Genomic DNA, 22,389 nt, shown 5'->3' on the forward strand with positions numbered 1-22,389 from the left:
CCCTCCCCTCATATGCACTCCCCTTCCCTCTATTGCACTCCACTCCCCTCTATTGCACTCACCTTCCCTCTATTGCACTCCCGTCCCCTCTATTGCACTCCCCTCCCCTCTATTGCACTCCCCTTCCATCTATTGCACTCCCCTCCCCTCTATTGCACTCCCCTTCCCTCTATTGCACTCCCCTCCCCTCGTTTGCACTCCCCTCCCCTCTATTGCACTCCCCTCCCCTCTATTGCACTCCCCTCCCCTCTATTGCACTCCCCTTCCCTCTATTGCACTCCCCTCCCCTCATATGCACTCCCCTCCCCTCTATTGCACTCCCCTTCCCTCTATTGCACTCCCCTCCCCTCATATGCACTCCCCTCCCCTCTATTGCACTCCCCTCCCCTCTATTGCACTCCCCTCCCCTCTATTACACTCCCCTCCCCTCATATGCACTCCCCTCCCCTCTATTGCACTCCCCTTCCCTCTATTGCACTCCCCTCCCCTCATATGCACTCCCCTCCCCTCTATTGCACTCCCCTTCCCTCTATTGCACTCCCCTCCCCTCTATTGCACTCCCCTTCCCTCTATTGCACTCCCCTCCCCTCTATTGCACTCCCCTCCCCTCTATTGCACTCCCCTCCCCTCTATTGCACTCCCCTTCCCTTTACTTTCCCTTTCTCTCTCTTTCGCTCTTTCTCTCTTTCCAAACTTCCTTCCTCTCTATGCATCACACATTCTTCTTTATGGGTTCAGCCACAAGCTATTCTGCTCATTCGCCTTTTCTCCCTCTCTCTTTTCTTGTTCTCTCTCTCTCTCTCTCTCTCCCTCTCTCTCTCTCTCTCTAATGAATTTATTTCAGTTGACTGATTTACTTCTATGAAGTGTAACTCAGTAAAATCTTTGAAATTGTTGCATGTTGGGTTTATATTTTTGTTTAGTATAATTATTATATAGTTTTGCAATCACTCATCGTTTCAGTAACTAATCAAAATATTTGTCACAGTAAATACAAAAATATCTCCTCCAGACACAGCTTCCCTCTCGTAGATGTCTGGCACAGCCTAACAGTCTTAGCATTGTTTGGCTGTCGTGGATTACCAGGTGGGTGAACTGTGTACCTCAGCAAATAGCCGTTGTCAGATAGATGGATCTGTTGAAGGGGGGTTGTAATAAGTGAAGCTTTCAGCTGTTGTTTCTGGGCAAATTAGTGTGGTGCACTGTGATGAGCACAGCTCAGGTTGAGAGGGTAGAGCAGCTGTGATTCACTGATTTACTGTTACTGGGCTCAAGTGAAGGTGAGAGTGTTGTTTAGGTGTTCCTGAGGCAGAAGCAAACAGCCAGCAGCCCTGTACTTTACTCTACTGTGTGTGAACTTGCATAATAAATCAAATGTGTCAGAGCAGATTATTTATACAGGGACCATATTAGACAAGTGAATCACCGCTCTCTATGTGTGTGTAAGATTGAGTATGTGTGTATGTGTGTCTGTGTCTCTGTGTTTGCATTTGAGTGTGCGTGTCCGTGTGTGTGCGTGCGTGCGCTCGCGCACGCGTGTGTGTGTGTGTGTGTGTGTGTGTGTGTGTGTGTGTGTGTGTGTGTGTGTGTGTGTGTGTGTGTGTGTGTGTGTGTGTGTGTGTGTGTGTGTGTGTGTGTGTGTGTATGCGTGAGTTTGTGCACATTTGTGTAAGCTTGAGTTTGTGCACACATGGATGTGTGTGTAAATGTGTGTGTGTTTATTTTAGAGGGCATTATGTGCCCCATGGCTCTCTCTGCCATATCTGTCATTGGGCTGTGATAAGAAGCTGTTCTCTCTCTCACTGTGGAAGACTGGCTGTGCACTGTTGCAGTAGATGGTTAGATGCCCTGTTAGATTCTGCTCTCTCTCTCTCTCTCTCTCTCTTCTCTCTATCCCTGCTTCACTTTTTCACAATCCCTATCTCTCTCTCATCTTCCTTGCCTCTATATTTCTTTCTCCTTTCTCCCTGCCCTGCTTCTCTCTATTTCTATCTCTCTCTCACTCAATTAAATTCAGTAGACTTTATTGGCATGCAAAGTTAAATTACTTACATTGTTAATGTAACAAAAATGTAACAAAAATGGTGGTACCAACAGCAATAAGGCATCAATACTAATAGTAGTAGTGGAAACGGGATTACGATTAACAGCAACTACAACAACAATATTAATGACAATAATAATACATTTAAGCAATAGTAGGTAGGCCGGTCTCAGCATTACTGAGAAGCCACATAACATGGTATGAAAGCCAAAACCAAACCAAAATGGGGAATATTATTGACATTACATTGCACTTTTCACTGACTCATATCTCCCTCTCCCTCTTTGTCTCTCTGAGCTGTAGTAGCAGGCAGCACAGTAGCAGACTCTGTCCCTCCCCCTCCCTGGCAGGGTGATGTATGACTGGGCATGTTTGACGTCAGTCCCGGGATAACGTCATAGACCTCCCCGCTCACAGCCTTTTTTCCTTCTTTCACTCTCTCTCTCTCTTTCCTGCTCTCGCTCTTTCTCTCTCTGTCATTCTCCTACTCTTTGTTCTCTCTCTCTTGCTGTTTTTCCATCTCCCTCTCTAGGTCTTTCTACTTGGTTCTCTCCTACTCTCCCTGTTTCTCATTCTCCCCCTCCCTGTCCTCTGTCTTTCTACACGTATCACTAACCATTTTGTACACACACACACACACACACACACACACACACACACACACACACACACACACACACACACACACACACACACACACACACACACACACACACACACACACACACACACACACACACACACACACACACACACACACACACACACACACACTCCCTGTGGTGCAATGTGTACGAAACAAATGAACGGTCTAGAAGATCCATCATTCTTTCAATTGGTGCTGTCAGGTGAAGAGCCAACACAGCAATTTTATTACATCCACAGGGGCCAACCAAGGGCTGTCCCTGGGTTTTATTGACAGGGGCCAACCAAATGACAGGGCCAACCAAGTGACAGGGGCCAACCCTCCTGGGCAGCAACACGAAGCGTGGGGACTATGAGAACCCATAAGAAACGTAACAGATCTATTGACTTTGAGGGCAGAAATAGCTTTTTAAAGTTTCATCTGACTTGACAAGACGCGGAATTGACTCAGTTTTCTTTCCTTCCCTCTCTCCATTCCTCTCCGTCTTCTCTCTCTCTCTCTCTCTCTCTCTCTCTCTCTCTCTCTCTCTCTCTCTCCACGCTCTCCGTCTTTTCTTCACCCTGGATAATCTGTCCATTATGTGAGTTGGAGTGGTGGTGACAGGGACATCATACTGTGGAAAGTTAACACAGAGCAGCATGTGCATGGAGTTTAGTAGGGCTGGGAATTGCCAGGGACCTCATGATACGATATTATCACAATGCTTACAGAGGTAGGATCTTCATTTGTTGTAAACTGGTAGTGTATTCAAGGTTTAAAAGGCTTATAAAGTTTGCTATTTCCACTTAAAAATGTCAGACCTGATTTGCACTAAGAAAATTGTAATGAATTATAATCCATACAATTATTAACATTTCCTGTTGCTGCAGAATTATTTTCTTGCCGTAGCAAACAGGCTTAAATTGTAGATCCTACATTTGCCAAAGCTACTGTGTATGTATTGTGACTCGATAATGTGATTTGCAATTTTTACTGCAATTTGATTTTCCACAGATATTGCAGTGCATTCGGAAAGTATTCACACCCCTTGACTTTTTCCACATTACAGCCTTCTTGTTACACTTGTTACATTACAGCCTTATTCTAAAATGGATGAAATTCCCCCCCCTCATCTATCTACACACAATACCCCATAATGACTAAACAAAAATTGTTTGTTTTTTTACATTTTTGCAAATGTATAAAAAAAACAACAACTGAAATATAACATTTACATAATTATTCAGACCCTTTACTCAGTACTTTGTTGAAGCACCTTTGGCAGCGATTAATGTGTCTAGTCTTCTTGGGTATGACGCTACAAGCTTGGCACACATGTATTTGGAAAGTTTCTCCCATTCTTCTCTGCAGATCCTCTGAAGCTTTGTCAGGCTGGATGGGGAGCGTCGCTGCACAGCTATTTTCAGGTCTCTTCAGAGTCATCAGTTTCAAGACCGAGCTCTGCGTTGGCCACTCAAGGACATTCCGAGACTTGTCCCAAAGCCACTTCTGTGTTGTCTTGGCTATGTGCTTAGGGTTGTTGTCCTGTTGGAAGGTAGACATCAAATCAAATCAAATTTACTGGTCCCATGGTTAGCAGATGTTTTGCGAGTGTTTTCGAAATGCTTGTGCTTCTGGTTCTGACAGTGCAGCAATATCTAACATGTAATCTAACAATTCCACAACAACTACCTAATTAATACACACAAATCTAAGTAAAGGAATGGAAATTGAATATATACATATAAATATATGGATGAGCAATTACAGAGCAGCATAGGCAAGATGCAATCGATGGTATAAAATACAATATATACAAATGAGATGAGTGATGCAAGATATGTAAACATTATTAAAGTGGCATTATTAAAGTGACTAGTGATCCATTTATTAAAGTGGCAAATGATTTCAAGTCTGTATGTAGGCAGCAGCCTCTCTGTGCTAGTGATGGCTGTTTAACCGTCTGATGGCCTTGAGGTAGAAGCTGTTTTTCAGTCTCTCGGTCCCAGCTTTGATGCACCTGTACTGACCTCGCCTTCTGTATGGTAGCGGGGTGAACAGGCAGTGGCTCGGGTGAAGCATTAATCTTGATTATCTTTGTGGCCTTCCTGTGGGTGCTGCATGTGTCCTGGAGGGCAGGTAGTTTGCCCCTGGTGATGCGTTGTGCAGACCGCACCACCCTCTGGAGAGCCTTTCGGTTGTGGGCCATGCATTTGCCATACCAGGCCGCGAAACAGCTTGACAGGATGCTCTCAATTATGCATCTGTAAAAGTTTGAGGGTTTTAGGTGACAAGCCAAATTTCTTCAGCCTCCTGAGGTTGAAGAGGTGCTGTTGCCTTAGCCCGAGTCTGTGTTCCTGAGCACTCTAAAGCAGATTTTTATCAAGGATCTCTCTGTACTTCGCTCCGTTCATCTTTCCCTCGATCCTGACTTGTCCCCCAGTACCTGCCCTGAAAAACATCCCCACAGCATGATGATACCACCACCATTCTTCACCATAGAGATGATGTCAGGTTTCCTCCAGATGTGACGCTTGGCATTCATGGGGTAGCAGGGTAGCCTAGTGGTTAGAGCGTTGGACTGGTAACTGGAAGGTTGCAAGTTCAAACCCCTGAGCTGAGAAGTTACAAATCTGTCGTTCTGCCCCTGAACAGGCAGTTAATCTACTGTTCCTAGGCATTCATTGAAAATAAGAATTTGTTCTTAACTGACTTGCCTAGTTAAATAAAGGTAAATAAAAATTCAGACAAAAAGTTCAATATTGGTTTCATTAGACCAGAGGTTCTTCTTTCTCATGGTCTGTGCTTTTTACTGAGGACCAGCTCCCGTCTGGCCACTCTATAATAAAGGCCTGATTGGTGGAGTGCTGCAGAGATGGTTGTCCTTTTAGAAGGTTCAATCTCCACAGAGGAACTCTGGAGCTCTGTCAGAATGACAATCAGGTTGTTGGTCACCTTCCTGACCAAGGCCCTTGTCCCCCGATTGCTTTGGCCGGGCGGCCAGCTCTAGGAAGAGTCTTGGCGCTTCCAAACTTTTTCAATATAAGAAGGATAGAGGCCACTGTGTTCTTGGGGACCTTCAATGCTGCAGACACAATCCTGTCTCTGAGCTCTATGGACAATTTCTTCGATCTCATGGCTTAGTTTTTGCTCTGACATGCACTCTCAACTGTGGGACCTTATATAGACAGGTGTGTGCCTTTCCAAATCATGTCCTATCAATTGAATTTACCACAGGTGGACTCCAATCAAGTTGTAGAAACATCATGTTGTAGATGCACCTGAGCTACATTTTGAGTGTCATAGCAAAGGGTCTGAATACTTATGCAAATTATTTTCTAAAAAGCTGTTTCCGCTTTGTCGTTATGGGTTATTGTGAGTAAAATAAGGCTGTAACGTAAAACAAAATGTGGATAAAGGGAAGGGGTCTGAAGGCTTCCAGTATGCACTGTATGTCTGCTGCAGAGAGAAAAGAGAGCACAACCAAATTAGTTGTGATTAGTCATGGAAATAAAAATGCTGGAAACATGTTTACTCACAATAAAAAAATAAGATAGAGAACAAACTGCAGGATAAAAAAGAACGGAGTTTTGGCGCAGGTACAGCCAACTGGCGCTAGCTAATACCTCACAAAAAATAGTTGGTGTCGAAGTATCGACAAGAATATCTTCCAATATAATATTGCGATATGTTTTTATCTCTAACCATACAGAGAATACAATTTGAATGTTTAGATTTTAGATTTGATACTCCAGTACCATCTATATTTGGTTTAGTCCTTATATTTGAGACAGAGCACAACCCCCCAAAAGGTAAATGGTATCTTCCAAGGGCATATTCTTTCGATCTGAACATGTGCTTTTGGAGGACACCCTTCTCAGATTTGAAACATTCAGCATACTGTCTTACTGTTGTTGCTTTTTAAGACATAATGTTCACTCTCAGAAAAAGTGTTTCATGTCCACTATTTTCTGTCTTTGACCATGGTTTGATGTCACTGTACAGCCAACCGTGTGCTTTTCGATAATATGCTTTCTTAGAGAGAGGCAACGAGAACAGTTTGAAAAGCACAACCTTAAATTTTGCCCTTCTTTCAGGGCTGAAATATTTGGTTGCAAGCAACCCCGGGGAATTTGTTTTCAATTAAATAACTTATAGTTCTCATCCTGGACTAAAGCATCCATCACATCTATAAGTCTTTGCTAGGTAAAGCCCTGCCTTATCTCAGCTCACTGGTCACCACAGCAACACCTCAAAAAAAGTAATTATACTGTTCTCGTCCTGGACTAAAGCATCCAAATCATTGTACTGTTCTTATCCTGGACTAAAGCATCCAGATCATTCTACTGTTCTCATCCTGGACTAAAGCATCCAGATCATTGTACTGTTCTTAACCTGGACTAAAGCATCCAGATCATTCTACTGTTCTCGTCCTGGACTAAAGCATCCAGATCATTCTACTGTTCTTATCCTGGACTAAAGCATCCAGATCATTCTACTGTTCTTATCCTGGACTAAAGCATCCAGATCATTCTACTGTTCTCATCCTGGACTAAAGCATCCAGATCATTCTACTGTTCTCTTCCTGGACTAAAGCATCCAGATCATTCTACTGTTATTATCCTGGACTAAAGCATCCAGATCATTCTACTGTTCTTATCCTGGACTAAAGCATCCAGATCATTCTACTGTTCTTATCCTGGACTAAAGCATCCAGATCATTCTACTGTTATTATCCTGGACTAAAGCATCCAGATCATTCTACTGTTCTTATCCTGGACTAAAGCATCCAGATCATTCTACTGTTCTTATCCTGGACTAAAGCATCCAGATCATTCTACTGTTCTTATCCTGGACTAAAGCATCCAGATCATTCTACTGTTCTCTTCCTGGACTAAAGCATCCAGATCATTCTACTGTTCTTATCCTGGACTAAAGCATCCAGATCATTCTACTGTTCTTATCCTGGACTAAAGCATCCAGATCATTTTAGTGTTCTTATCCTGGACTAAAGCATCCAGATCATTCTACTGTTCTTATCCTGGACTAAAGCATCCAGATCATTCTACTGTTCTTATCCTGGACTAAAGCATCCAGATCATTTTACTGTTCTTATCCTGGACTAAAGCATACAGATCATTCTACTGTTGTCATCCTGGACTAAAGCATCCAGATCATTCTACTGTTCTCTTCCTGGACTAAAGCATCCAGATCATTCTACTGTTCTTATCCTGGACTAAAGCATCCAGATCATTCTACTGTTCTCATCCTGGACTAAAGCATCCAGATCATTCTACTGTTCTCATCCTGGACTAAAGCATCCATATCATTCTACTGTTCTCTTCCTGGACTAAAGCATCCAGATCATTCTACTGTTCATATCCTGGACTAAAGCATCCAGATCGTTCTACTGTTCTCATCCTGGACTAAAGCATCCAGATCATTCTACTGTTCTCATCTTGGACTAAAGCATCCAGATCATTATACTGTTCTTATCCTGGACTAAAGCATCCAGATCATTCTACTGTTCTTATCCTGGACTAAAGCATCCAGATCATTCTACTGTTCTCTTCCTGGACTAAAGCATCCAGATCATTCTACTGTTCTCTTCCTGGACTAAAGCATCCAGATCATTCTACTGTTCTCTTCCTGGACTTAAGCATCCAGATCATTCTACTGTTCTCTTCCTGGACTAAAGCATCCAGATCATTCTACTGTTCTCATCCTGGACTAAAGCATCCAGATCATTGTACTGTTATTATCCTGGACTAAAGCATCCAGATCATTCTACTGTTCTTATCCTGGACTAAAGCATCCAGATCATTGTACTGTTCTTATCCTGGACTAAAGCATCCAGATCATTCTACTGTTATTATCCTGGACTAAAGCATCCAGATCATTCTACTGTTCTCGTCCTGGACTAAAGCATCCAGATCATTGTACTGTTCTCATCCTGGACTAAAGCATCCAGATCATTCTACTGTTCTTATCCTGGACTAAAGCATCCAGATCATTCTACTGTTCTCTTCCTGGAGTAAAGCATCCAGATCATTCTACTGTTCTCATCCTGGACTAAAGCATCCAGATCATTCTACTGATTCTACCCTGTCTCTGTCTCTCCCCCTTTTCTGTCCCTCTCACTCTCATTTTTTTTGGATGTGTTTGAGAGAGCAAGGAGGCTCTGTGTATGTGTATGTGTGATGTACAGTGTTTGTATTAATGAACCGGATGAGTGATGTGTGTGTGTATGTGATGATGTGTGTAAGCAGGTGGTCATATGTTCTGTTCTGGTGCAGATAAGGGTGTGGTTTAGTGTTGCCCTTATCAGTTTATACAATTATATTCCTGCCCATCTTGTGATGCAAGAGATTTTAGCGGGCTATTTTAGCTGGGGATATTAGCTGGATGCTCTACTTGCTTGTTTTTCTCCTCTCTGGTTGTCATGTGTTACGCCTAACTCCTCTCTTCCACTCTGTCTGCACAGGAATAATTGGTAGGATAAATAAGCATAATCAGTGAGCTCACTCATACAGGCCTTCATCAGAGGAAGCTCTTTATTTTCAATCTTTCCCCTTCTCTCTCTCTCTATCTCTCTCTATCTCTTTGCTCCCCCCAGCTCATTTATTATACTGTATGTCTGGATATCTCTCTCCTCCTCCTCCTCCTCCTCCATCCATCCATCGCTCCCTTTCTTGCACCCACACATGCGTGCACTCTCTCCCACTTCCTTCTCCCCCATTCTTCATGTTCCCCTCTTTCTCCATCTCTGTCTCAGTCTCTCTCTAGGTCGGAAGGAGATGTCATTCTGTTGTGTTGTTTGTTTCTCTGCAACTCCAGATGATCTTCCTTTGTCATTTATTTTAGTATTTATTTTCTCCTTGAACACATCATATCTCTCCAGAAACAACTTGCAAGGGGAGACATACTGTGGTGTATAGGAAATGCCTAGCTATATCTTCAAGGTAGTTAGACAACCGTACTTTGGTGTTTACTGTGGATGAACAGGCGAAATGCTCTCATCTGTCCATTGCTCAGTCATGACAGAAACCCCGAGCAAGACGCAGGCTGTTCTGTTTCAAGCCCATCTAAGGACTGTTACCTATGGGAACCAAATCATTTCCATGTTGTTCACTGCAGGTTAGCGTTGGCTGGTAAGCAGGATGGCTGTCACCTTGACATGTCTTTGTTGACCTGTGTCTGTCCCTATCAAGTTAATAATGAAAGATAAAGAATATATTATTCTGTGAGTATTGTGTGGTTCTATCTCCTTTATTACCCCTCCCACCTTCTTTTCCATTGGTTGATTCCTTGACGGAGAGCCTATCAGGTTTGGTCGTCCAGGTGTGGAGTGCTACTGTCAACATGAGAGTGGAGCAGCCGTCATCTCGCTACAGTTTCTCATCAATGAGGTGAGTGATGTGGAGAGAAATACATACCACACCCACTACCAGACCTCCTCTACTGACACTGTCTCTCTCTCGCTCTCAACCTTCCAAAGTCCAAACCCTTCTCTAAAGCCTTTCCTCTCCCCCGACTCCAAAACATCTCAAACACTCCTGTAGTGTGTGTGTGTGTGTGTGTGTGTGTGTGTGTGTGTGTGTGTGTGTGTGTGTGTGTGTGTGTGTGTGTCTGTGTGTGTGTGTATGTGCATGTCTTTGTGACACAGCAGCTGCATTACACGTTCTAGGAGCTCTCTCACTTTCTGCTTGAAATTCAGCCTCTCTCACTAGGGGATTGAGAACACCATTGCAGGCTTGTCTGTGCATTCTGTGCCACTGATTAGCTGTGTGTAAATGCTGTCTTCTTCATCCCTGCCACAGGGGGCGCTGGTGAGTGCTCTGGCAGACGACAGCGTGCACCTCTGGAACCTGAGGCAGAGGAGGCCCGCCATCCTCCACTCGCTCAAGTTCAACAGAGAGAGGTAAGAAACCTAGAACCTTGTAGGTTTCTCTTTCTCGCCCCGCATTTGATCTCTCTCTCTTTCTCCATCTCTCTCTCACTCCCTGGCTCTCTTTCTCTTGCTCTCTCTCTGATTAGGTCTTTCTCAATTTCTGCTTTTACTGCAGCATACTGCAGATGACAACAGCAGACAGTTCAGTAGCGTGCTGCGTGCCCCTGCCTATTCACTGGCAGTGGTTCTTCTGTATATAAACTGAAGAAGTATCATATGGCAGATGTGTGTAGCGGTGTCGGTCAGTCTTGTCCAGCCCCAGGGTTAAGGTGACACCTTTACACCTGATGTCCCTCTTTCATCCTCCCTCCATCCTTCTCCCCCTCTCCTTCTTTCCAACCCAACAACTACACACACACACACACACACACACACACACACACACACACACACACACACACACACACACACACACACACACACACACACACACACACACACACACACACACACACCTGCATGCACAACATCCACATGTAACAACACACTCACACATACACAGAATCTTATAATAATTATGCAATTCATACAATTATTTTCAGATCAGTTGTTTTTGCCATTACTATATTTTGACCCAGTACGTTTGAAGTCAAATAGCAAGTTACTGTTGTGGAGAATCACCTCACCTCAAGTGGGAGGGATCAACTGTCTCCTCCAATTACAGACACAGGGCCTACCCATCAGAGCAAATCAGGGTGTTCATTTCATGATCCATCAGTCTAATATGGGAAGGGGTTAACCGTCAGAGCCAATCAGCTGTGCCACTGCTGATGCGACGGACAGGTGGCCGCCAGTGTCTTTACGGTCTGAATGTGTTCCTGCCGAGTGTTTGACATTTAGCGAGGCTCTCGAATAGTGACGTGTATTCATGGATGCCAAGGGAAGCCAGGCTTCAACCAAAAATGTCCCAGGAAAAAAACATAAAATCATTTATTTTGTCTCTCTGTGTTTCATAACTGTCCTTCTATTCACAAGAGCCTGAATGTATCACACAGGAGAAATCATCCGAGCGAGCAGAACTGCACCCCTCTGTCTCTGTACGTGTAGCCCATCTATCTGATGCTTTCTGGTCAAAAGAGTATGATATTGTTGAAGCCCATACCATTGAATGCAAGGGTAGCCAACAAGCATTGGCAGAATTCATGGTTCCTTCTATTAAGGCAAGTCGTCCAGGTCCTGAGGCAGCAAAGCATCCCAAAACCATCACACTACCACTACCATGCTTGACCGTTGGTATAAGGGTCTTACCGTGGAATTCAGTGTTTGGTTTTTCCCAGACATAACGGGACCCATGTGGTCCAAAAAGTTTTACTTTTGACCTATCTGTCCATAGAACATTCTTCCAAGAGTCTTGATGATCATGCAGGTTACAGGTGTTTTTTGGCAAACTTGGGTTAACTGCTTGAAAGCCCATAAATGTCGCTGAGTTAAAGCAGTTCTGCATGGACAAGTTGGCCAAAATTCCTCCACAGCGATGTGAGAGACTGATCAACAACTACAGGAAGTGTTTGGTTGGAGTCATTGCAGCTAAAGGTGGAACAACCAGTTATTGAGTGTAAGAGGGCAATTACTTTTTCACACAGGGGCATTGTGTGTTGCATAACTTTGATAATTAAATAAATAAATAAAGTATCAATTTGTAATTTTGGGGGGCAAACTCAGGTTCCCTTTATCTAAAAGTAGGTTTTGGTTGAAGAGCTGATAACATTCAAATCAAATCAAATTGTATTTGTCACATGTGCCCGATACGAAAGGTTTAGACCTTACAGTGAAATGCTTACTTATGAGCCCCTAACCAACAATGCAGTTAAAAAATACAGGTAAGATTAAGAAATAAAAGTAACAAGTAATTAAAGAGCAGCAGTAAAATAACAATAGCGAGACTATATACAGGGGGTACCGATACAGAGTCAATGTGCCGGGGCACCGGTTAGTTGAGGTAGTATGTAGGTAGAGTTATTAAAGTGACTATGCATAGATGACAACAAAAAGTAGCAGTGGTGTAAAGAGGGGGTGAGGGGGGCACTGCAAATAGTCTGGGTAGCCATTTGACTAGATGTTCAGGAGTCTTATGACTTGGGGGTAGAAGTTGTTTAGAAGCCTCTTGGACCTAGACTTGGCGCTCCAGTACGGCTTGCCGTGAGGTAGCAGAGAGAACAGTCTATGACTAGGGTGGCTGGAGTCTTTGACAATTTTTAGGGCCTTCCTCTGACACCGCCTGGTATAGAGGTCCTGGATGGCAGGAAACTTGGCCCCAGTGATTTACTGCGCCGTTCGCACTACCCTCTGTATTGCCTTGCAGTAGGAGGCCTAGCAGTTGCCATACCAGGCATTGATGTAACCAGTCAGAATATTTTCGATGGTGCAGCTTGAAGAACGTTTTGAGGATTTGAGGACCCATGCCAAATCTTTTCAGTCTCCTGAGGGGGAATAGGTTTTGGCGTGCCCTCTTCACGACTGTCTTGGTGTGCTTGGACCATGTTAGTTTGTTGGTGATGTGGTCACCAAGGAATATGTAGCTCTCAACCTGCTCCACTGCAGCCCCGTCGATGAGAACCGCACGGCCTGGTCTCTGATGATGTCGGTGATCAGGCCTACCACTGTTGTGTCATCGGCAAATTGAATGATGGTGTTGGAGTCATGCCTGGACGTGCAGTCATGAATGAACATGGAGTACAGGAGGGGACTGAGCACGCACCCCTGAGGGGCCCCTGTGTTGAGGATCAGCAAGGCAGATGTGTTGTTACCACCTGGGGGCGGCCCGTCGGTATGCAAATTAAGGTGGGTCTAGGGTTTCTGGGAAGATGGTGTTGATGTGAGACATGACCAGCCTTTCAAAGCACTTCATGGCTACAGACATTAGTGCCACGGGTCGGTAGTTATTTAGGCAGGTTACCTTAGTGTTCTTGGGCACAGGGACTATGGTGGTCTGCTTAAAACATGTTGGTATTACAGACGCGGACAGGGAGAGGTTGAAAATGTCAGTGAAGACACTTGCCAGTTGGTCAGCGCATGCTCGCAGTACACGTCCTGGTAATCTGTCTGGCCCTGCGACCTTGTGAATGTTGACCTCGTCTGGTAGGCTCACTGGGCAGCTCTCTGCTGTGCTTCCCTTTGTAGTCTGTAGTGATTGGCAAGCCCTGCCACATCCGACGAGCATCAGAGCAGGTGTAGCATGATTCGATCTTATATTGACGCTTTGCCTGTTTGATGGTTCATCGGAGGGCATCGTGGGATTTCTTATAAGCTTGCAGGTTAGAGTCTTGCTCCTTGAAAACGGCAGCTCTACCCTTTAGCTCAGTGCGGATGCTGCATGCAATCCATGGCTTCTGGTTGGGGTATGTACGTACGGTCACTGTGGGGATGACATCATCAATACACTTATTGATGAAGCCAATGACTGATGTGGTGTACTCCTCAATGCCATCATAGGAATCCCGGAACATATTCTAGTCTGTGTTAGCAAAACAGACCTGTATCTTAGCATATGCTTCCTCTGGCCACTTTTGTATTCATCTAGTCACTGGTGCTTCATGCTTTAATTTGTGCTTGTAAGCAGGAATCAGGAGGATAGAATTATGGAGGGCGAGGGAGAGCTTCGTATGTGTCTTAGTGTGTGGAGTATAGGTGGTCCAGAATTCTGTTTCCTCTGGTTGCACATTTAACATGCTGATCAAAATTTGGTAAGACTGATTTAAGTTTCCCTGCATTAAAGTCCCCGGCTACTAGGAGCACCACCTCTGGGTGAACGCTTTCTTGTTTGGTTATGGTGGAATACAGCTCAATTAAATTCTGTCTTTGTGCCAGCCTCTGACCGTGGTGATATGTAAACAGCTACAAAGAATACAGATGAAAACTCTCTCGGTGGGTAGTGTGGTCTTCAGCTTATCATGAGATACTCTACCTCAGGCGAGCAATAGCTCAAGACTTCCTTAGATATTGTGCACCAGCTGTTGTTTACAAAAATACATAGACCGCCACCCCTAGTCTTACCAGACGCCGCTGTTCTATCCTGCCGGTACATCGTATAACCAGCCAGCTGTATGTTGATATTGTCGTCGTTCAACCACGACTCCGTGAAGCATAAGATTTTACATTCCTTGTCAAGATTATGGAAAATCAGAAAGGGGGCAAAAAGGTTTTCACGTGACTGTATATCACCGTGGCAAAAGGCATATGAACTACCGAGTTATAGAGCTGACAACGCAATTATCACAACACATAGGTTGTAATATGGATTCTTTTCCCTGGTTTGTTTTCCCCAGTGATTTTAGCCACGCACCGCTACTGCTCTCGAATGCAGCCTGCCTGCCTCCCTGCCTCCCTGAGCAACAAGAATGAACTCAACAGACAATATCACACAGAGCTGAGGAGAGGATGGGGTGAGGATGAGGACGGGAAGGAGGGAGACTCAAAATATCTTCCTTTCCACACATACAACCTCTCACGTAGTTTACCATTAATTTCCATGTACCCTCCGTCCCTCTCTGAGTTTCCTCTAACAGTGTTTTCTGTTAAATACAGCTCACTTCAGCCTCAGTGTGTAAGGCAAGTTTTTACATTTTTTATTGTATTTTTTTATTTTACCTTTATTTTACTAGGCAAGTCAGTTAAGAACAATTTCTTATTTTCAATGACGGCCTAGGAACAGTGGGTTAACTGCCTGTTCAGGGGCAGAACGACAGAAGACAAGGTGGCCATTTTTCCTGTCAACAAACTGATAGAGATCTCACTAGAACTGTCACAACATTCTGGAACACTTGAGAACAGAACAGGCTGCGAGACCGAACCAAAGCAAAGCCTTATTTACCCCAATACTCCCTCTGTCACCAAAACTTGGAAATACCCGTTTGATATGGTTTGATATTCTAAGGCTGAGATGCTCAGGCACGTGTTGGGATGTTGTTGAAACAGCCACAGCCGACGAGTCCACTTATCAAACCTCGAAGTGACACCGAAGAGGTTACTTTATGTTGCTGATCGCTGTATTGTTGGGGTTAAATTAGTAAAGTGTCAGTAGAAGCCAGTCAGTCACGGTTAATAACGCTCCGGCTAGTAGCAAAGTTTCTGGTTGGCACAGATCTAAGATCAGCTTAGCCTCACCCAATGTTAAGCTATAATTAACTGCTCTTCAGTATTAGAGAAACTCTCAAATGCTCCCCCTTCATATCCTTCGTCATCTCCTTCATCATCTCCTTTGTTATCTCCAGAATCTCCTTGTCTCCTCTCCTTCACCACAGCTGATCAGAAAGGAGCTGATGTGTTGCAGAAAGCCCTCCCAGCCATCACCTTGACTGATCATTGGAGTTGAGGAGAGAGAAAGTCCTGTTGGATTGGCGTTGTGGCTGAGTCAGTGGGTTGGTGAGAGGGGCTGGAGAAAAGAAGAGGATGAGAGGAGAATGGAGTATGAGAGCTGAGGAGTAGGGAGGAGAGGAGAGCAGAGGAGAGGAGAGGAAAAGAAGGGAGAGGGTAGGGGAAGAAAGGAGAAAGAGGAGAGGAGAGGAAAAGAAGGGAGAGGGTAGGGGAAGAAAGGAGAAAGAGGAGAGGATAGGAAAGAAGAGGAGAGGAGATGAGAGGAGATTATTTAAAAGAAATCAGACAAGAGTAAAGGAGAGGAAAGTAGAGAAGCAAAAAAATCTTACCTAGTCATTGTGGCGGTGGGGGACTGCAAATGCAGGCATTTTAAGCATTATTTTTTTTACTCCATCGTCATCACAGGCTGAGTAAGATGAAGCTGATGTCATACAAGTACATTCTCTCCACAAACATAACCCCAACCACAGGACATACTGGAGGCACAAATATCCACTGGCTATGTAGTTCCCTAGAATCCAATGGACTGGGTTAGTATACGGTAGAAAGTGGAGAATCACATTTTCTTGGTCTGGGTTCAGTGTAGGCTGGGCCGGTTAGTTCAAAGCTGACCTGAGAGCATAACCAATTAGAGGGCAGCCCACACAGCCCACATCTAAAAGACAGGGGACAGAGGACTTAATTGACCAGATACTTTTTAATAATGCAGCCCACACTCCATACACACACACTCACTCTCTCTCTCACACACACACACACACACACACACACACACACACACACACACACACACACACACACACACACACACACGCACACATGAACACGCACACGCACACGCACACGCACTCGCACTCGCACTCACACACACAGACACACAACACATGCACTCTCCGACCACTCAAACACTTCACTTCCCAAGTGGCTATCACGTTACCTCTCATTTAATTTCTATTTTCTTAGTTTTTTTCATCCCTTCTTTCCTGGGAAGAGATGAAGTGAGGGACATTGGCCTGAGTTATGTAAAAGAAGGAGGAGAGATATTTTTAGGATGTGCATTCCCCAGTTCCAAACAGATTCTCCTATATGTTTTAATCATAGGAAATGACATCATACAGTACATAACCATTGGCAAACTCAGAATGTGTCAGATCAGATCATGTTTCATCGTTTTTAAATAGTTGATCAAAAAAAATCTATCATCTTGGCACTGTAGATTATCATTGCTTAGGAAATGTGTTCGGCCTGCAGCCTCAATTCTTGGGATGTGTCGTAACCACTTAAAGTTGGGATCATCCTAGAGAAGCGTCTTCTCCTTTTCACACTGTTCTGAGCTATAGTTCGAATCAGAATTTGATTATTAGTTACATTGTGTTGTATTTAATTAGTCATATTGCTTTCACATTACCAAATGTGAAAATAACAAAAACTCCTAAACAAAGCCACTCGTCCATGCAAGTCATTTGTTTATTAGACAAAAATGCTCATGTTAAATCATCTATGATTATCATGAAGCATCACTTGTGTGTTCCAATCTTCATATTACTTTCGCTTTGGTCTTCCAACAACATGCGTGAGGAAACCGCACAATATCCGCTCTGTCATGTGAATAGGCTATGATCAGTAGCCTGTATCCCTGTATAGCCCCAGTCTCCCCTAATCTGCATCGGATGAGCTCATAAATGCAATGCTGCTACTCAAATAATATTTCAGAGATATTAAGTTATGATGCTGTGTGTAGCAGTTCATCAAATGTTCGCAGTCAAACAACCAATACTACTGTGCGACTCTGGTTCTTTTCCTGTGTTTGGCCGGACAGCATTCTCTCCTGCAGCGAACTGCTGTTATGGAACTGAAATACTGCGTTATGGAACTGAACTGAAAGTCTTTGTGTATGAACGTGAATTTTGTTTGTGTGCAGGTGTTGTATGGGTGTGTTTGAATGTGATCAAGGAAGTGTGTTCTGTGTATATTAATGTATGTGTGTGTGTGTTATGCGAGACCACCCTTTTTGAGCAAACCATGGTGCGTTGTTTAGTGTGCTCCCAAGTGTGGATAGAGTGTTCACACCAGTCCAAACAGACCGAACGAATGCCATGTGTCCACCAGATGCACATGCGTTTTGCCGTATGTTGTTATAGCAAGATGTCTAGCCCGTATTTTCCGTACTAGATGCACATGTGCTTTGCAAGGCTGCAGAACGGTTTGCAGCGTGGAGAAAATCATCTTCGCCTTGTTCGACCAATAATTAGAACAGATTGAAGTTATTCTCCTGTGGAGCTACTGGTTTCATAGGCTGGCAGAACTACCAGCAGACTGGTACCAGAACGCATTACAACATCTAGCTGGTTTCATAGGCTGGCAGAACTACCAACAGACTGGTACCAGAACGCATTACAACATCTAGCTGGTTTCATAGGCTGGCAGAACTACCAACAGACTGGTACCAGAACGCATTACAACATCTAGCTGATTTCATAGGCTGGCAGAACTACCAGCAGACTGGTACCAGAACGCATTACAACATCTAGCTGATTTCATAGGCTGGCAGAGCTACCAGCAGACTGGTACCAGGACGCATTACAAGATCTAGCTGGTTTCATAGGTTGGCAGAACTACCAACAGACTGGTACCAGAACGCATTACAACATCTAGCTGATTTCATAGGCTGGCAGAACTACCAACAGACTGGTACCAGGACACATTACAAGATCTAGCTGGTTTCATAGGTTGGCAGAACTACCAACAGACTGGTACCAGAACGCATTACAACATCTAGCTGATTTCATAGGCTGGCAGAACTACCAACAGACTGGTACCAGGACACATTACAACATCTAGCTGATTTCATAGGCTGGCAGAGCTACCAACAGACTGGTACCAGGACACATTACAAGATCTAGCTGGTTTCATAGGTTGGCAGAACTACCAACAGACTGGTACCAGAACGCATTACAACATCTAGCTGATTTCATAGGCTGGCAGAACTACCAACAGACTGGTACCAGGACACATTACAACATCTAGCTGATTTCATAGGCTGGCAGAGCTACCAACAGACTGGTACCAGGACACATTACAACATCTAGCTGATTTCATAGGCTGGCAGAACTACCAACAGACTGGTACCAGGACACATTACAACATCTAGCTGATTTCATAGGCTGGCAGAACTACCAACAGACTGGTACCAGAACGCATTACAACATCTAGCTGATTTCATAGGCTGGCAGAACTACCAACAGACTGGTACCAGGACGCATTACAACATCTAGCTGATTTCATAGGCTGGCAGAGCTACCAACAGACTGGTACCAGAACGCATTACAACATCTAGCTGATTTCATAGGCTGGCAGAACTACCAACAGACTGGTACCAGGACGCATTACAACATCTAGCTGATTTCATAGGCTGGCAGAGCTACCAACAGACTGGTACCAGAAGGCATTACAACATCTAGCTGGTTTCATAGGCTGGCAGAGCTACCAACAGACTGGTACCAGGACGCATTACAACATCTAGCTGATTTCATAGGCTGGCAGAACTACCAACAGACTGGTACCAGAACGCATTACAACATCTAGCTGATTTCATAGGCTGGCAGAGCTACCAACAGACTGCTACCAGAACGCATTACAACATCTAGCTGATTTCATAGGCTGGCAGAACTACCAACAGACTGGTACCAGGACGCATTACAACATCTAGCTGATTTCATAGGTTGGAAGAGCTACCAACAGACTGGTACCAGAAGGCATTACAACATCTAGCTGATTTCATAGGCTGGCAGAGCTACCAGCAGACTGCTACCAGAACGCATTACAACATCTAGCTGATTTCATAGGCTGGAAGAGCTACCAGCAGACTGCTACCAGAACGCATTACAACATCTAGCTGATTTCATAGGTTGGCAGAGCTACCAACAGACTGGTACCAGGACGCATTACAACATCTAGCTGGTTTCATAGGCTGGCAGAGCTACCAACAGACTGGTACCAGAACGCATTACAACATCTAGCTGATTTCATAGGCTGGCAGAGCTACCAACAGACTGGTACCAGGACGCATTACAACATCTAGCTGATTTCATAGGCTGGCAGAGCTACCAACAGACTGGTACCAGAACGCATTACAACATCTAGCTGATTTCATAGGCTGGCAGAACTACCAGCAGACTGGTACCAGAACGCATTACAACATCTAGCTGATTTCATAGGTTGGCAGAGCTACCAACAGACTGGTACCAGAAGGCATTACAACATCTAGCTGATTTCATAGGTTGGCAGAGCTACCAACAGACTGGTACCAGAACGCATTACAACATCTAGCTGATTTCATAGGCTGGCAGAGCTACCAACAGACTGGTACCAGAACGCATTACAACATCTAGCTGATTTCATAGGCTGGCAGAACTACCAACAGACTGGTACCAGAAGGCATTACAACATCTAGCTGATTTCATTGGCTGGCAGAACTACCAGCAGACTGGTACCAGGACGCATTACAACATCTAGCTGATTTCATAGGCTGGCAGAGCTACCAACAGACTGGTACCAGAACGCATTACAACATCTAGCTGATTTCATAGGCTGGCAGAACTACCAGCAGACTGGTACCAGGACGCATTACAACATCTAGCTGGTTTCATAGGCTGGCAGAGCTACCAACAGACTGGTACCAGAACGCATTACAACATCTAGCTGATTTCATAGGCTGGCAGAACTACCAGCAGACTGGTACCAGGACGCATTACAACATCTAGCTGATTTCATAGGCTGGCAGAGCTACCAACAGACTGGTACCAGAACGCATTACAACATCTAGCTGATTTCATAGGCTGGCAGAGCTTCCAACAGATTGGTGCATTACAACGATTCATCTATTTTGTTTCTATTCTTCTGTCACATTAATCTCTAGCAACATCAATAAATTTAACTGGTTGTCGCTGTATATGGTACTGATTTCAAATCATGATGGCATGCTAAATTACCCGCAGAACAGTTATGTGTGTATTCATTTTGTTGGTTTGCACTACACAAGCATAGTATTGATGAATTGTGCCAGTGTCATTCTTATCCGGAGACAAATTTCCAGTCATTCAGATGGTATCTTCTCATCTCTAACTACAAATCAAATCACATTTTATTGGTCACATACACATGGTTAGCAGATGTTATTGCGAGTGTAGCGAAATGCTTGTGTTTCTAGTTGCGACCATGCAGTAATGTCTAACAAGTAATCTAACAATTTCATAACTACCTTTTACATACAAGTGTAAAGGAATGAATAAGAATATGTACATATAAATATATGGATGAGCGATAGCCGAACGGTATAGAGTACAGTCTATACAGTGGGGAGAACAAGTATTTGATACACTGCCGATTTGGCAGATTTTCCTACTTACAAAGCATGTAAGTAATTTTTATCATAGGGACACTTCAACTGTGAGTGATGGAATCTAAAACAAAAATCCAGGAAATCACATTGTATGATTTTTAAGTAATTAATTAGCATTTTATTGCATGACATAAGTATATGATCACCTACCAACCAGTAAGAATTCCGGCTCTCACAGACATGTTAGTTTTTCTTTAATAAGCCCTCCTGTTCTCCACTCATTACCTGTATTAACTGCACCTGTTTGAACTTGTTACCTGTATAAAAGACACCTGTCCACACACTCAATCAAACAGACTCCAACTTCTCCACAATGGCCAATACCAGAGAGCTGTGTAAGGACATCCGGGTTAAATTGTAGACCTGCACAAGGCTGGGATGGGCTACAGGACAATAGGCAAGCAGCTTGGTGAGAAGGCAACAACTGTTGGCGCAATTATTAGAAAATGGAAGAAGTTCAAGATGACGGTCAATCACCCTCGGTCTAGGGCTCCATGCAAGATCTCACCTCGTGGGGCATCAATGATCATGAGGAAGGTGAGGGATCAGCCCAGAACTACACGGCAGGATTTGGTCAAAGACCTGAAGAGAGCTGGGACCACAGTCTCAAAGAAAACCATTAGTAACACACTACGCCATCATTGATTCAAATCCTGCAGCGCACGCAAGGTCCCCCTGCTCAAGCCAGCGCATATCCAGGCCCGTCTGAAGTTTGCCAATGACCATATGGATGATCCAGAGGAGGAATGGGAGAAGGTCATGTGGTCTGATGAGACAAAAATAGAGCTTTTTGGTCTAAACTCCACTCGCCGTGTTTGGAGGAAGAAGAAGGATGAGTACAACCCCAAGAACACCATCCCAACCATGAAGCATGGAGGTGGAAACATCATTCTTTGGGGATGCTTTTCTGCAAAGGGTACAGGACGACTGCACTGTATTGAGGGGAGGATGGATGGGGCCATGTATCGCAAGATCTTGGCCAACAACCTCCTTCCCTCAGTAAGAGCATTGAAGATGGGTCATGGCTGGGTCTTCCCGCATGACAACGACCCGAA

The 22,389-nt window shown here is 44.3% G+C and overlaps 1 protein-coding gene across 5 annotated transcripts in view; it reads left to right on the top strand.

The window, feature by feature from the left end:
- The window catches only part of LOC135557754 (syntaxin-binding protein 5-like), a 150,183-nt gene that overhangs the window by 58,344 nt on the left and 69,450 nt on the right, over positions 1 to 22,389 (top strand). For all 5 annotated transcript variants that reach the window (XM_064991326.1, XM_064991328.1, XM_064991324.1 and 2 more), the window contains exons 3-4: positions 9,997 to 10,078; positions 10,490 to 10,590. In XM_064991326.1, the coding sequence (XP_064847398.1) occupies positions 9,997 to 10,078; positions 10,490 to 10,590 (183 nt within the window). The remainder of the gene's footprint in view (positions 1 to 9,996; positions 10,079 to 10,489; positions 10,591 to 22,389) is intronic.

This window comes from Oncorhynchus masou, chromosome 16 (genome assembly GCF_036934945.1).
Source record: "Oncorhynchus masou masou isolate Uvic2021 chromosome 16, UVic_Omas_1.1, whole genome shotgun sequence".
NCBI classification, from domain to species: domain Eukaryota; kingdom Metazoa; phylum Chordata; class Actinopteri; order Salmoniformes; family Salmonidae; genus Oncorhynchus; species Oncorhynchus masou.